This window comes from Carassius gibelio, chromosome B1, assembly GCF_023724105.1.
Source record: "Carassius gibelio isolate Cgi1373 ecotype wild population from Czech Republic chromosome B1, carGib1.2-hapl.c, whole genome shotgun sequence".
Lineage (NCBI taxonomy): Eukaryota > Metazoa > Chordata > Actinopteri > Cypriniformes > Cyprinidae > Carassius > Carassius gibelio.
The window spans coordinates 27,179,067-27,192,104 of record NC_068396.1 but is presented as its reverse complement, the minus strand read 5'-3'; the positions used below and the strand labels follow the sequence as shown (position 1 = coordinate 27,192,104).

The following is a 13,038-nucleotide window of genomic DNA, read 5'->3' as shown; positions in this document are numbered from 1 at the left end:
CTGTTTCATTTATCATTTGTATGTGCCCAAGCTGTATCATCACCGCTGATCTAATTATCACCACTGGGGCAAACATTTCATGTCATACTTCAACATTTCTATTGAAGAGTCAAAGACACACATGCACACACCTTTTCGAGATCAAGCACTTTGTCCTGCATTTCTTTCAGAGCACCGAGTAGTTCTGCCTCCTGTAGACGAGACTGTTCCAACTGAGTCTGCAGCCCACTCACAAACTCTTCTGTATACTGCAGAGAGACAAATTGGATAGAAACACCAGTGACTGCAGAGTAGGCTATAATGGCTACCATTACATCACATTCACTTATATCTAAACATAGTGTAACAGATATATAAGGATTAAGCACAAAAACACTGGACATTTCATTGGCCTAATAGTTTTTATATTGTACAAACCGTAATTTTCAAGCCCTAACCCTACCTTTCCCACAAAACTTCCTGCTATTTTAGATTTTATAAAAGCTTCATTTTGTATTATTTACTGTATAAGCTTGTTTCCTAATGGGGAGAAAAAAAATACCCACAAAGTAGATCAACCTATTTGCAAAATGCATTTGTTATTGAACATTGGTGTTACATTATTAATATCACTGTTTGTCACCATTCTGTTAAAGGTATAAGCCAGCCAAGGTGTAAGTGTCTAATAACAGCCCCCTGTTAATATAACTGTAACACAGTAGGCCTCTAGACCCTTACCTCCAAAAATAACAATTTCAGCCTCTTTTGCATTTCCAAAGAATTTTAAGATTATGTATGAAAAACAACAGTCATTCTGTAAGTGTCTACTCATAGCAACAGATGTGCATTTGGAAATTTATTTAGTTAATTTTAGCATTATCTATCACTGAAGCAGCAGTGTTGATGTGACTGTGCTTCTGCTGTGTTATGTGTGCATATACTGTGGCCTACCAGAGGGGGCTGTGGCCTGCCCTGGAGACTTGTGTGAACACTAGTTCCCACGGACTTTTACTTCTGTTTTTCTTACCTCCCTCCATGCTTTCCAGTCACTTCATCATACCCGTATTACTCAGATGTTTCAATCACAGAGACTCTCGCTTATTATACCTCTTTGTACTTGAAAAGTCTTAACAAAAAGACTGGACCTTTCGTGGAAATGAACCTTTCACAAGAGAAAACAAGCACTGCTAGAGATCCAGACTGCTTATGACATTTCACTAAATGCTAACAATTCTAAATTTAAATTAAATTGTGTAGGTCAGTATGTGTATATATATATATATATATATATATATATATATATATATATATATATATATGTATGTGTGTGTGTGTGTGTATATATGTATGATGTGAAATGTAGACCACAAATAACATTTCATATCAACCACAGTGAGCCCCTTTGCTCCGGTTAATGAAACCAGATTCATCAGATTTAGGTCGAATAAGCAGCATAAACACTCTTATATATACTAAATCCCTGTCGGATCTAACCTGGAGAGTGTTTTTATTTTTATTTTACAGGAAAAACCAAGAATAAATGTACAACCCTTTAAAACAGTTTAATAACTGGTATAAAAGAAGTGATGTTTGAGTATTTCAATGATGAGTACATGCAGATTTTTTCCCGATTTTTGTGAAAGTGAACTGAATGCTGCATTTTTACATCTGAAACGTGTTCGCTTTTAGTGTGTGCACACAGAAAAACACACAATACCAAACTCTGTTGCCTCTTCTTACATTTAAATGGTTGAAAATGAATTAAACTAAAATTAAAGACTTAGAAACACATGCATCAGGTCACGATGGTTAAACTAATTTATGAATCACATGCATGCTGAACCGCGGGGCCTGGTCAGTACAGATCACAGATCAACTTCAAGCCGTTGAACCCCAAGCTACATTAACACAAATATGGAATATAGGAAAAAACAGCTTACAAAAAGGTTAGCTGCACATGGTACACTAGTTCTGTTGACATCAGCATGGCTATTGGACCGTGGTCAATTTTAAGTGTAACACAGGAAACTGCATATGATGCTCTTCACAGCTCACACTCAACATGACACACACCACACCCTGACATCTTCTCACACATGCCATTGACACCTAAAAAAAAAAAAAAATTCAAAAATATCCCATTTGCAAGATATTGAGGCTTTGACATCCATTCTTTTAACTTGTAACTTGTAGGATGATGAAATAATTTAAATTATTATGATGGGTTCAAACAGTCAACTTGGTACTAACAGTCATTTTCATAAATCTTACCTTAAAAGAATCACTGACCTGTCAGTGACCCAGTTTAGGGTAATTCTGCCGTGTGAAAGCAGATCATTTGACTAAGAACAGCCTGCAGCCATGTGTACAGCAAATATAAAGATGGTTAAAAAAATAAAAACATTTATATGACATGTGACTTTGCTCAGTTTTCTGGGAAACTGCATGATCTCACATTGCATCTTTATTAGAGAGATTTTTTTCCTCGTAATCAACTGCTGTATTACTTTTCTGTTAAATAATAATTTAATAGGAGGTATCCTCAAAAGGATGAAGTCAAGCTGCAGTTGATTTTCAGCTAAAAAGTAAACGTTTTTGTCGTTTTTGGTCAAAGGATGTGATTGCTGTGTCTGTTTCACACTGCACACATAAGCAGTGATAAAGTATTACCGGAAGAGCAGGTCAACTTTGCAGTGCTTTCACGCTGACAGTTCTTCAGAGCTTACTGGGTTACTACCTTGATTATTTCACAGCTGTAACAGCCATAAATTCTTAAATGTCAAATGAGAAATAAGGTAAACCGCTTAAATCATCTATATTCAATCAGACCTGTGTGTCTGCTGGGCTTTGTGCCACATGTTCCAGATGCAGTGGCAGACGTCTTTTTCAAACGATGGGTGAGCAGTTCACTCCAGTCATTTAATGTAATTCCATAAAAGGCTATATTTAAAAAGACTTCACGAAAATGTTTGTGTGGCATTTTAGCTACATTTTCTGCTGAGGTCAGCTGAGTGCAGCAAAAATAGTCTCAGCACTGAAACCAGCTTGTAGCTATGCGTCTGCTGTTACCTTGTGTTGCTGAAGTTCACGTATGGTGTCCTGCGCCTTCTCCAGACTCTCACTGGCTGTGTAACACTGCTGCCGAACCACAGCCAGTTCACGCTTAATAACATAGTTCTCCTCTGCCTCCTGGGCTCGTGTAACCTGACCCTGAGTCAAGAGAAATAGCGTAAGTTTCTTCTTGGGAGATTTGTCTTTTCACTCACTGTTAAGGGGAGATAAGTATGACATTCCAATCAAAGTGATGAGACGGGCTACATGCAATGATAAATCTGCTTCTTTAAACCAAAGAAGAAATCTGATCAATTCAAGAATCAAAAGAATCCCACTGAAGTTTGGAATTTGATGAATTACATGATAAAATCTGAAAATGCCACCGGACCTAATACGGAGCCCTGATGCACACCTATGTATCCGCATCCCACATGCAAGGCTAAACTGCCAGTAGAGAGTGTCAGGGTTAACTTTCATTTGGAGTACCTCATAGCCATTGTTACAGCGATACAGACAAGTGAGCTGTCAAGGCAGTGATGAGAAACACAGAAAAACAAATAACCACTTTTCATGCAGCAGGCCCATTCTCAGAATTTTGTGGAGGAGGCAGCACAGGGGCAGGAAAAAAGAGTGGATTATAGGAGGAATCGTGGAAGGTCAAAGAGAAGAAGAATATGATTGAGTAATGGGAAGAGAAAAGGCAGGAAGGGATAAGTGAGCAGATGGCTTGACAGTACTGTACCTGAATCAACCTGTCTGCTAATGCAGCACTCTCCTACAACACCGTAAGAAAAGGAAGAAAAGGGAAAGAAAGGGACAGAAAGAAGAAAGAGAGGTAGGAAAAAATGGATGAGCAAAAAGGTGTGGAAAACCACACACACACGTGAAGAGAAGTAAAAGGAAACATATTTAAAAGTTGAGTAGGAAAAAATTCAAGGTGGTGAAGGATTGTAAAAGTATAAAACATATAAAAGTACAGAATGAGAGTGTGTTTGTGGTGAAAATTGTGGGGAAGTAATTTCAACAGAGGAAGGCAGATAAAAACAAAACAGATGAGACTACAAAAAAAATTACCATTAGGAAAGAGGCAATACAGCTGAGCCTCTGAAAATCTACACGCTAAAATTTTTTACATGACTCACATAATAAAGATATTTACAATGTTGACTCAAACACAAACTAATCAAGGTTTTCTATTTTAAGTTCATGCATATTGGTTTGAAGAAACCATCTCACTTTTTCCAGTGTCTCAATCCTCTGCTTCAGTAGTCTATTTTCTGTACGTAGTCTCTGTTCAAATGAAAGGGCAAGAAATATTTTTAATTTATTTTTTATTTAAAAAGCAAATGATTGAAAACATAAAAGAAACTGAATATAAAGAAAATTATGTTTTTCATCAAATGGTTATATCATTTTATTTGAGCTTTATTTAATTACCAAAAATGTTAAAATGTCAAAAACTTTAATATCTATAATAAATGATGGAGAAATGTTTTCCATTTTTATGGAATATTTATTTATAAATCAATCCCAAATGGGGCATTTAATGACAGCAAAGGTACATACATATTTTTTACAGTAAAATGTAATCCTTAATGAAGCTCAAGAGAAATATAATTGGATAAAGCCATACGTACAAACAAAATTTACATTTTAGTCACCAAACTAGCTGAACCAAGGTTTTGAGCAATATATGTGCCATTATATCTAAACGCACATATACAGACCTTAATTTCAATCTGTTCCTCCATCTCTTTGTTCTTAATAGTGGTATATTCCTTTTCTAACCTGCGGACGAAAAGACAACAACTGAATTTGGAGAAGCACTAAACTTTATTTTATTTACTGTGAATCTCCCTTTACTTTTTACTCTCAGATCGCTCAATTCAATTTTCAAGATCACTCACTTCTTCATTCTTTTGGGATTGTATTTGACTTGATAAGCCCGTAGGATCATCTTATCTGGGCAGCTATCAAACTGATGCGGAATCACCTTCTGAAAGTGCTGTGGTGAGATTGTTAAACAAACGTCAGGTGTTGCTGTTGTTGATTATGGTGCATGTATAACACATTGATGTACATAGCAGAGATGATTTTCCTCTAACCTGTGACATTCCCTCCATGTCTAGCTGTATGAGGTCTGTCTGGTTGTACTGCAATATCGCTATTCCAACTCGGAATATGATCTCCAGACCCTGAGAACACAACACATAGCATTCATACAGTCATACACTAACAACTACAACAAATGCTCACACCATAGTATATTCATTTCTCTAATAAGTTCTAACAACCTCTAGATGCATTCACACCTTTGAAAAAAAAACTGAAAACCTGCATGCAACACATACAGTAAACACAAATTCCGCACTTGATAGTCTTTATATATTATGGTGGGGACTTTCCATTGACTTTACTCTTGCCATAATATTGACTTTACCCTTTCACTTTAGCCGCACACAATATGTGTTCTTCACACATTCAGGTTGATTAGGTCATAGTGCAACTACAAAAACTACCATTTGTCCTGTAGAGTTTTTCAGATGTTGCTAACTTCCGGGAACATTTGGTCCAAAGTATGCAGTCAAGTCAGCAACATGCAAATACACACCAACTCTCTTGTGTCCATACCTCGTACATAAAGATGTCAAAGATACGTGTAGCTATTGGGAGGGGCAGGAAGGTGAGGAAGAGTGTAAGAAACCAGGACGAGGCATACATAGATGTATGGAAACTCTGAGAGCGGAAATGAATGTTCAGCTCCGGCAAATGCTCCTGATCACAGAGATAAAAACATGATAACAGTAAAACAACAACAATAAAATAAACTATACCGTGAAAGACATTCGATAAATATGCTTTTGAGAAGAAGCAAATGGATTGCCTGTTGACTGTGTCTAAGAACTATAAATCTGTTGCCTCCTTGTGGACAAACATGGCACTACTCCAGACATCTTGGCATGCAGTATGAAATATATACAAGAAACTTCTTAGCCTAATTTTTATTAGCCCGGATTCTATAAAGTACTCCTCCTTACCTGTAGCAAGTGTTCAAACTGGTAGATGCACAGACCCAGCTCAGCCATGCTGGGTTTAAACAACTCTCTAAGCCTGTACTCCTGCATTAGTCTGACAAACACACAGAAGGCCTCCTCCTCCGGCATCTACAAACACGCAATGAAAGGTGAATTTGGTGTATGCAAAGTTCGGCTCACAGACATTTCTTTATCTTACTTTAGTTCATTATGATAAGCAAAATGCAGAAGCAAACCTGCATAAGTAGCAATCCTACGATGAAGGCACTACCCTGACAATAACCAACCTCACGGTCCACAAGAGAATATGCCTGTGTGAGATCAAGAAACATATTAAAATTCTAGTATATATATATATATATATATATATATATATATATATATATATATATATATATATATATATATATATGAACTCTAGGGGAACTCTTTATTTATAGATACTTTTTTGTTATCAGTGTGAAACTTACTTTTTGCAAATTGTTCAATTTTTGTTCAATAAACCACTATTCACACTTTCTTTCATTTGCTCTACCGTGTCTCCACTTTATCTCTGATCTTTCTTTCAGCACCCATTTCTGTCTTTCTCACCTTCATGACATTAAACAGAACTTCCTGTCCCAGGCTGTCCTGGCCTTTGAAGAAGTCGTGCTCTGGATACGTGCGGGCAATATCTCTGCGTATGAGTTTTTCACAGGGTGAGGACATCTTTAAGAGTTCAGAGTACTGATTCTTTACTGGCATGTCAGTGGCATTACATAATAACTGCCAAACGATTGCTCGGAAATGATGAGGAATGCCTTTTCTTATTAGCTCCTGCAGATAGAGAGAGGGTAAGGTAGAAAATAAGAGATGAATGTACAAGTTTCAGATCCTTTGCTTAGCGTCTATGATGTGGGTTAACACATTGTCATTCAGATTCTGAATGAAAAAGAACCAATCAATCACCTTCAGAAGTTTGTCTTTCTTTCGTCTCCACTCGTCCCACTCATTGACGATCCTTCCCCACAGGATCCAAGTGTCTTCCTCCAGATGGGACAGGTTAGAAGATGCAGATGAGCTTGAGACCAGAGAGGAGCCACTATTCCTCCGAGATCCACTCATCGAGCGCATGGATTTGGAATCTGCTTCTAGCAACCTGAACGCAGCACAACACACCGAGATCAGGCTTCACAAACGCTAGTGCAGCCTCGTGGTTGAAGATCTGGGCTGCTACCCAAAAGGAAGTGGGTTCAAATTCTGTAAGGGAGGTTAAACCTATACTATTGTTCAGAGGTCCAGGGTTTATAAGATAGTATTCCAAGACACATTCAATTCAGCAAGGGCACAATAAATCAATAAAGTAAAAGTGACATACATAAAAAGCTGTACCTTTAAATGTTCTATTAATTAATAGTCATATTATAATGATTTCTGAAGGATCATTTGACACTGAAGTAGTAATGGTTGCTGAAAATTCAGCTTTGCCATCACAGGAATAATGAATACAAAATTGTTAATTTTTTTGTAATTTTTTTAATACAAAAAATTAATTAATTGCAATGATATTTCATAATATTACTGTTTTGACAGTTTAAATACTGTAAGGTGAGACTGCATCTCAAAAGTAACAAAGCACTGAGCTTATTGTGATTTATTGGATGGGATGTGCGCTACAAGTAATGTTCTGTTCAGACCTCAACTGAAAACAGCCTAGACTTGAACATTTTTGGGATTTAAGCATCGATATTGGTTCATCAAAATGAGAATCGATTAAATTCGAGAAACAATATTTTTAACCCTTGTTGCTAGGTGGTTGGAATATCAAAAGAGCCCACCACAGAGCCTCCATTATAGACGATTTCATCGGGCGCCAGGCACGTGCCTGGCCCTAAGTTAACTTTCGGTCTGTGTTGTGTATATCAGTCTGGCTAGCGGTGCCGTCTACAAACGCAGTTAAAGTCAAGGTGATGAGTAGACTGAAGTTGTGCTGTGGGATGTGTTTCCCATACATTTATTTAATTTTGGAGACTCGCCACGATTTTAAAACTGATCGATTTTCCAAAAGGCTTCATTGAATAAACATGAGTAACGTTACGTACTGCACGTTTAATAATAATAATTCCTTACATTTAAATGTTTAAATATCAAAACGAGGCACGGGTGTTTTTATATCACTATTTCTGAAGGACTTGCATGTTATATGCCTGATAACGCAGCATTTGTGAGCGTAGCTCTGCTTTGTTTACAGCTGTTACTGGGGAAACCTCTATTTGTCGCGCTTTGTGCATCTCCCGCTCGGAAATAGTCCACCTGATTTACGCAGCAAACATATTTTGTTTGTTATATAAAAAAAATCTACTCTAAAGGGACTTGGCTGTTGTTATTGATTCTATTTGGAAGTCTACCGGAAGTTAAATTAGGGCCACAAAAGCGCGCATGCACAGTAATGTTTGTTTGTGTTGTTGCCGTTGGAACCGTCTATATTCTGGCACCTAGATATGTCTTGGGTCCCTCCTTCAAATGTAGGAGCATACTCATACTGATTTCGGTCAAATTTTGCTACGCAAACAGTCTCTCGTCCACTGTCAATAGTGTAGTGATTTATAAAGCACAGCTCACACAGAAACCAAGCAGCATTCTGTTGTTCAAAACAGCGAATTCATGTGAAAAACGTGCGCAAAAATTTCCAATCCCATTGATTGCTATTGAAATGACTGGATTCCGCTTGCAAAATGTCATCATGCAACTGTAAATGTGACTTTTACTGCATGAGATATTTTTGCCTGTTTTATCATCTAGAAGGCAAACATAAATGAAAAAGTCTGATCACTCCTAAAGTATGTCAAATGTCCAAAGCCCTGTGTGGGACACAAAGTCTAAGTATGAGTAATAGTAAAAGACCACTAAGCACAACACAAATGCTTCTTTATTACACATCTGTTGACTTCCTTGGATTCAAAATACTGTATTTCAGCTAAACTATATCGGCTGAATCATAGCATGTTAATGCCTTGTGAAACCTCTAGGAATCTCGGCGATCTCTAGGACAGAAGTACAGAGGATGTTTAAACAAATTTCTACGACTGCAGCTTAAATGGCCAATTGAATTCTACATTCAGCATGGCAACTGTTGCTATTGTAGTTGCCAGGTAACCTCCACAACTGATTAATAGTGAAAGCTTATGACATATCAGCTGTTACAGGAAGAGAAGCTTCACTGCTACGAGTTTGCTACTCACAGGTCAAATGATAAACCACACACATAGCTTTCTGTCTCAAGCATGCATGGTGTTTTATGAGGCGTTGCTACCTTCAGGGATGTCAAGTATCAAAGCGCAACACACTATGCGTGTCTGCATGACATTTGCTCTGTGCAGTAACCCATTTGCTCGCCCTGATGCAGTTTCAAATGCTCACAGATTCGAAACCATTTTTTTTAATGCAAAATGTGATTTATAAAACATTTCCTGGCTGCTGCTTTTTAATATATTCAAAGTGACTGGGAACTGGGCCTATCAATCCCTGAAATTACAAAAAGGTACCATACGTGCATCAAGAAAAATATATAAAAATGATACCCTTTTGAAGTCATAGCTTTGTGTGAGTAACTTAAAAAAAAAAAAGCAAAAGAAAAAAATTAGGTTGTCATTCTTCCTTTTCTGCGAGCTGTTAACCACTGAGACCAGATCACTGAATTTTAATCAGATAAATCAGATTTGTGAACAAATCATTAAGATTAAGGAATGTTAAGAATGTATTTTTAAGAATAAAGGTAACCAAGTCATTGACTTCCAAAAAATATTCACAAACTGTTTTGTGTGTACGTTACTCTTGTGTTACCTGTTCTGCTCCTCCAGTTTAGCCAGGAGCTCGAGCTCATCTGGACTGAGGTTCTCGGAGTCAGCCGGGGAGGCTGCTGGGGCAGAGAGCGCAGCATCATGGGAACTGGAGTCTGGACTGAGCACTGGGCTGCCAGCTAAAGGAGGGTCAGTTTCCAGTCCGGGGGGCGAGCTGAGGTCCTCCAGCTGAACAGAACCCGCCATCCCTCCCTCTCTCTCTGGGCTGCTGCTAGGGCTTGACATGACGGAGGAACCCAGGACAGGAAAGGTCAAGCAGTGACGTGGGGACTTGGAAGGATACTACAGGGTTCTTGGCACCGTGGATGTAAACAGGCCTCCTTGAAGATATGTATTTTAGGACTGGGTTAATCTGTGGAAAAGAGGGACGTGAGGAAGTGTGCTCATAATACACTTAAGAAAATCTCTGAGAAAATCTGTCAACTCCACATGTCTCAAATTTGGCTTTTGCAACTAGCGCCGATTTGTCCAGACTGTTTAAAAATCTGGTCAAAAGTTGTGTAGTGTATTCCAATCTTACATCTATTCCACCTCATATTTAAATGGGAGATGACGTGCAAAGCAAACCTGTGAAGCTGTTTGAATACAACCAAGAAGAAAAATGACTGTACAGCATTTGTGATCTGTGTAAGCGTTTTGCACTGCATAACAACAACAAGCTATTTGTGCATCCTACAACAAACCACAGACACAAATGGAGCAGCCACAACCTAAGTCATTAAAGACAGAGAGGGAATGCACATTATATTTAGAGTAATGGGCGGATGACAGAGGAATAACAAGCACACATTACTAAATTACAAAAGACAGACAAATAAGTTGTGTTTTCCGCAAAGGAACATTAAACTTTAGAGTTTGGTAAGCCCTGTTTGAGTTTGGAATAGAAATAAACCGTGTTTCTCTAGTTTCACATAGTCAGACTGACTAATCAGTAACAGGTCTGGTCTACACTGAAACTTATTCTAGCCAATAACCGCCAAATAGACAGGAAAAAAACCACAGCTCGTTTTGTTTTTACGTGACATTTAGGGGCAGGGTTATCTGAAACCATAACAGAACATAACAGAATAATAGACTGACAGAGAAAAAAAATACAATAATGCTGTGGCGGTTATACAGAAACCAAAATGCTTACATATACTGAATAAATACTCATCTTTTGGTAGACAGTTTTTATAGTGGATCTTGTTAACCTTTTACCAAGTGCCTAAAAAACTTGGGGTTGGTAGAATTTTGAATTTTTTTTGTTATATATTTAGCTAGATGTATTTAATCAAAACACAGTAAAGCTGTAAAACTGTGAAATGTTATTAGAATTTTAAATAAGTGTCTTTTAAAATGTAATTTATTTCTGTAAAAGCTGATTTTACTTTACTACAGCGATTCCTCTAGTCTTCAGGGTCACATGATCCTTCAGAAATCATTCTAATATTGCTGCTCAAGAAACATTTCTTATTATTACTGTAGAAAACAGATGTGCTTAATAGTTTTTGTGGAAAAAATCCTTTTCAGGATTTCTGTATACAGCATTTATTTGAAATTTGTAACATTATAAATGTCTTCATTGTCACTTTTATCAATTTAATGTGTTCATTGTGAATGAAAGGAGTACTTTCTTTTTCTATATACAAATAAATAAATAAAAAATCTTACAAAGTCCCAAAGTTTTAAACTGTAATTTATCTTTTAAAATGATGCCATAAAGCTGCTAAACCTCTGAAAATACACTGATTACTTCATTCTCAACAGCACTCATATCTAACCAATTCCTTGCCATTCTGAACGTAATATGCACCAGAAAGTCATTAGACGTCTATAAGAGCTAGGGGTGTAATGGTTCTTTGTTAAAAGAAAAAAAAAAAAAAAGGGAAAAGAGAATAACCGGACTCGCTCCCTTAGGTTTGTATTTGTACCGTGGTTAATCTCTGATTATTTATTACTTTTGCCAAAGAAAACCAGGCATCAAATGCAAATTGTGTGTTGTTCTGCAAGCTCGACTGCTAGATGGCACAGTCGACTACAGGAACACAGCAGAGCAGATGGTGTTTGAATCTATATGTCTGGTACATATATGAAGAAGCGGCAGCAGTGTTAACAAATAGACTAACATTTATAAGCATTTATAAACGTGCTACGAACTGTACCAAAACCATGACCCCAAAACCCCAATGCAATCTATGGGGTGACACTATTACTAACTATTATTACTATTACTACTACTACGACTATTACTAACACGTTGGCTGTTTATTAGTAGGCCTACTCATAAAGCACATATTCTGCATGACCTACATCCCTAATCCTACACAATAACTAAATTACCTTTATAAACAGTAATTACCAGATGATTGAGGCAAAAGTCTTAATAGTTAGTTAATATTGAGAATTGGACCTTAAAATAAAGTGTGACCTTTGACTCCTACACATACTGATTTAAAATAAATAAATAAATAAAACAAAACCGTATACTTCGAATGCACTGTAAGTCACTTTAAATAAAAGTCTTCCAATAGCATACATGTAAATGTAAAATGCAAATGTCCAAAACTTGCCACAGGCATAGACGTCTACCTCTAACACGCGCACACATCAAACCACTTATTCTTCCAGGAGCGAGAACGCAATAGAAACAGAAAGATAACCCACAGCTTAAAATAAAGTACAAGATGAAACCTTTTTAAACAAAGTAAACACACACTGTGGACAACGGCAGCATTCATGTTAGCGGAGCAGTCCAATCAAAAGGACCATTAACAAGCGCATGAATAAAAATCCCCCCCTGATCAAGAAACACACACAGACAAACACACTCTCATCTCCAGTCAGTCGACGCAGTGCAGCCACAACCAAACACAACAGCTTCGTACTGAACCTAGCAGTAACCTCTGTGTAGGCAGCGGGAACGGAAAGACAATCAAAATATGTGGTTTGAAAATTACCTTTAATAAAACTGATGATGCAAGATCTTTATCCACATCAGAATAGAAAATTGCCATCATCACTATTGTGATTTTTGTGTGTTATATATAATAATTTGTTTTCATTTCAAATCTGAAGTGTGCATTTTTGTGTGATCTTTGCATCTTTGTAGTTGCATTTACTTTTGGTGCCAGTAGTGCCGCAGAAATGGC

The 13,038-nt window shown here is 37.3% G+C and overlaps 1 protein-coding gene across 2 annotated transcripts in view; it reads right to left on the bottom strand.

Annotated features, from left to right (window-relative positions):
- The window catches only part of LOC127948757 (EVI5-like protein), a 44,959-nt gene that overhangs the window by 24,072 nt on the left and 7,849 nt on the right, over nt 1-13,038 (bottom strand). Inside the window, exons 2-14 of one of the 2 annotated variants that reach the window (XM_052545437.1) lie at nt 9,891-10,259; nt 7,017-7,206; nt 6,660-6,884; nt 6,305-6,379; nt 6,072-6,197; nt 5,665-5,808; nt 5,139-5,228; nt 4,941-5,038; nt 4,761-4,821; nt 4,270-4,323; nt 3,776-3,808; nt 3,049-3,189; nt 132-248 (exon numbers count right to left, since the gene is read on the bottom strand). In XM_052545437.1, the coding sequence (XP_052401397.1) occupies nt 132-248; nt 3,049-3,189; nt 3,776-3,808; nt 4,270-4,323; nt 4,761-4,821; nt 4,941-5,038; nt 5,139-5,228; nt 5,665-5,808; nt 6,072-6,197; nt 6,305-6,379; nt 6,660-6,884; nt 7,017-7,206; nt 9,891-10,132 (1,596 nt within the window). In that variant the 5' untranslated portion in view covers nt 10,133-10,259. The remainder of the gene's footprint in view (nt 1-131; nt 249-3,048; nt 3,190-3,775; nt 3,809-4,269; nt 4,324-4,760; nt 4,822-4,940; nt 5,039-5,138; nt 5,229-5,664; nt 5,809-6,071; nt 6,198-6,304; nt 6,380-6,659; nt 6,885-7,016; nt 7,207-9,890; nt 10,260-13,038) is intronic. The other variant, XM_052545436.1, reaches the window with a different exon arrangement.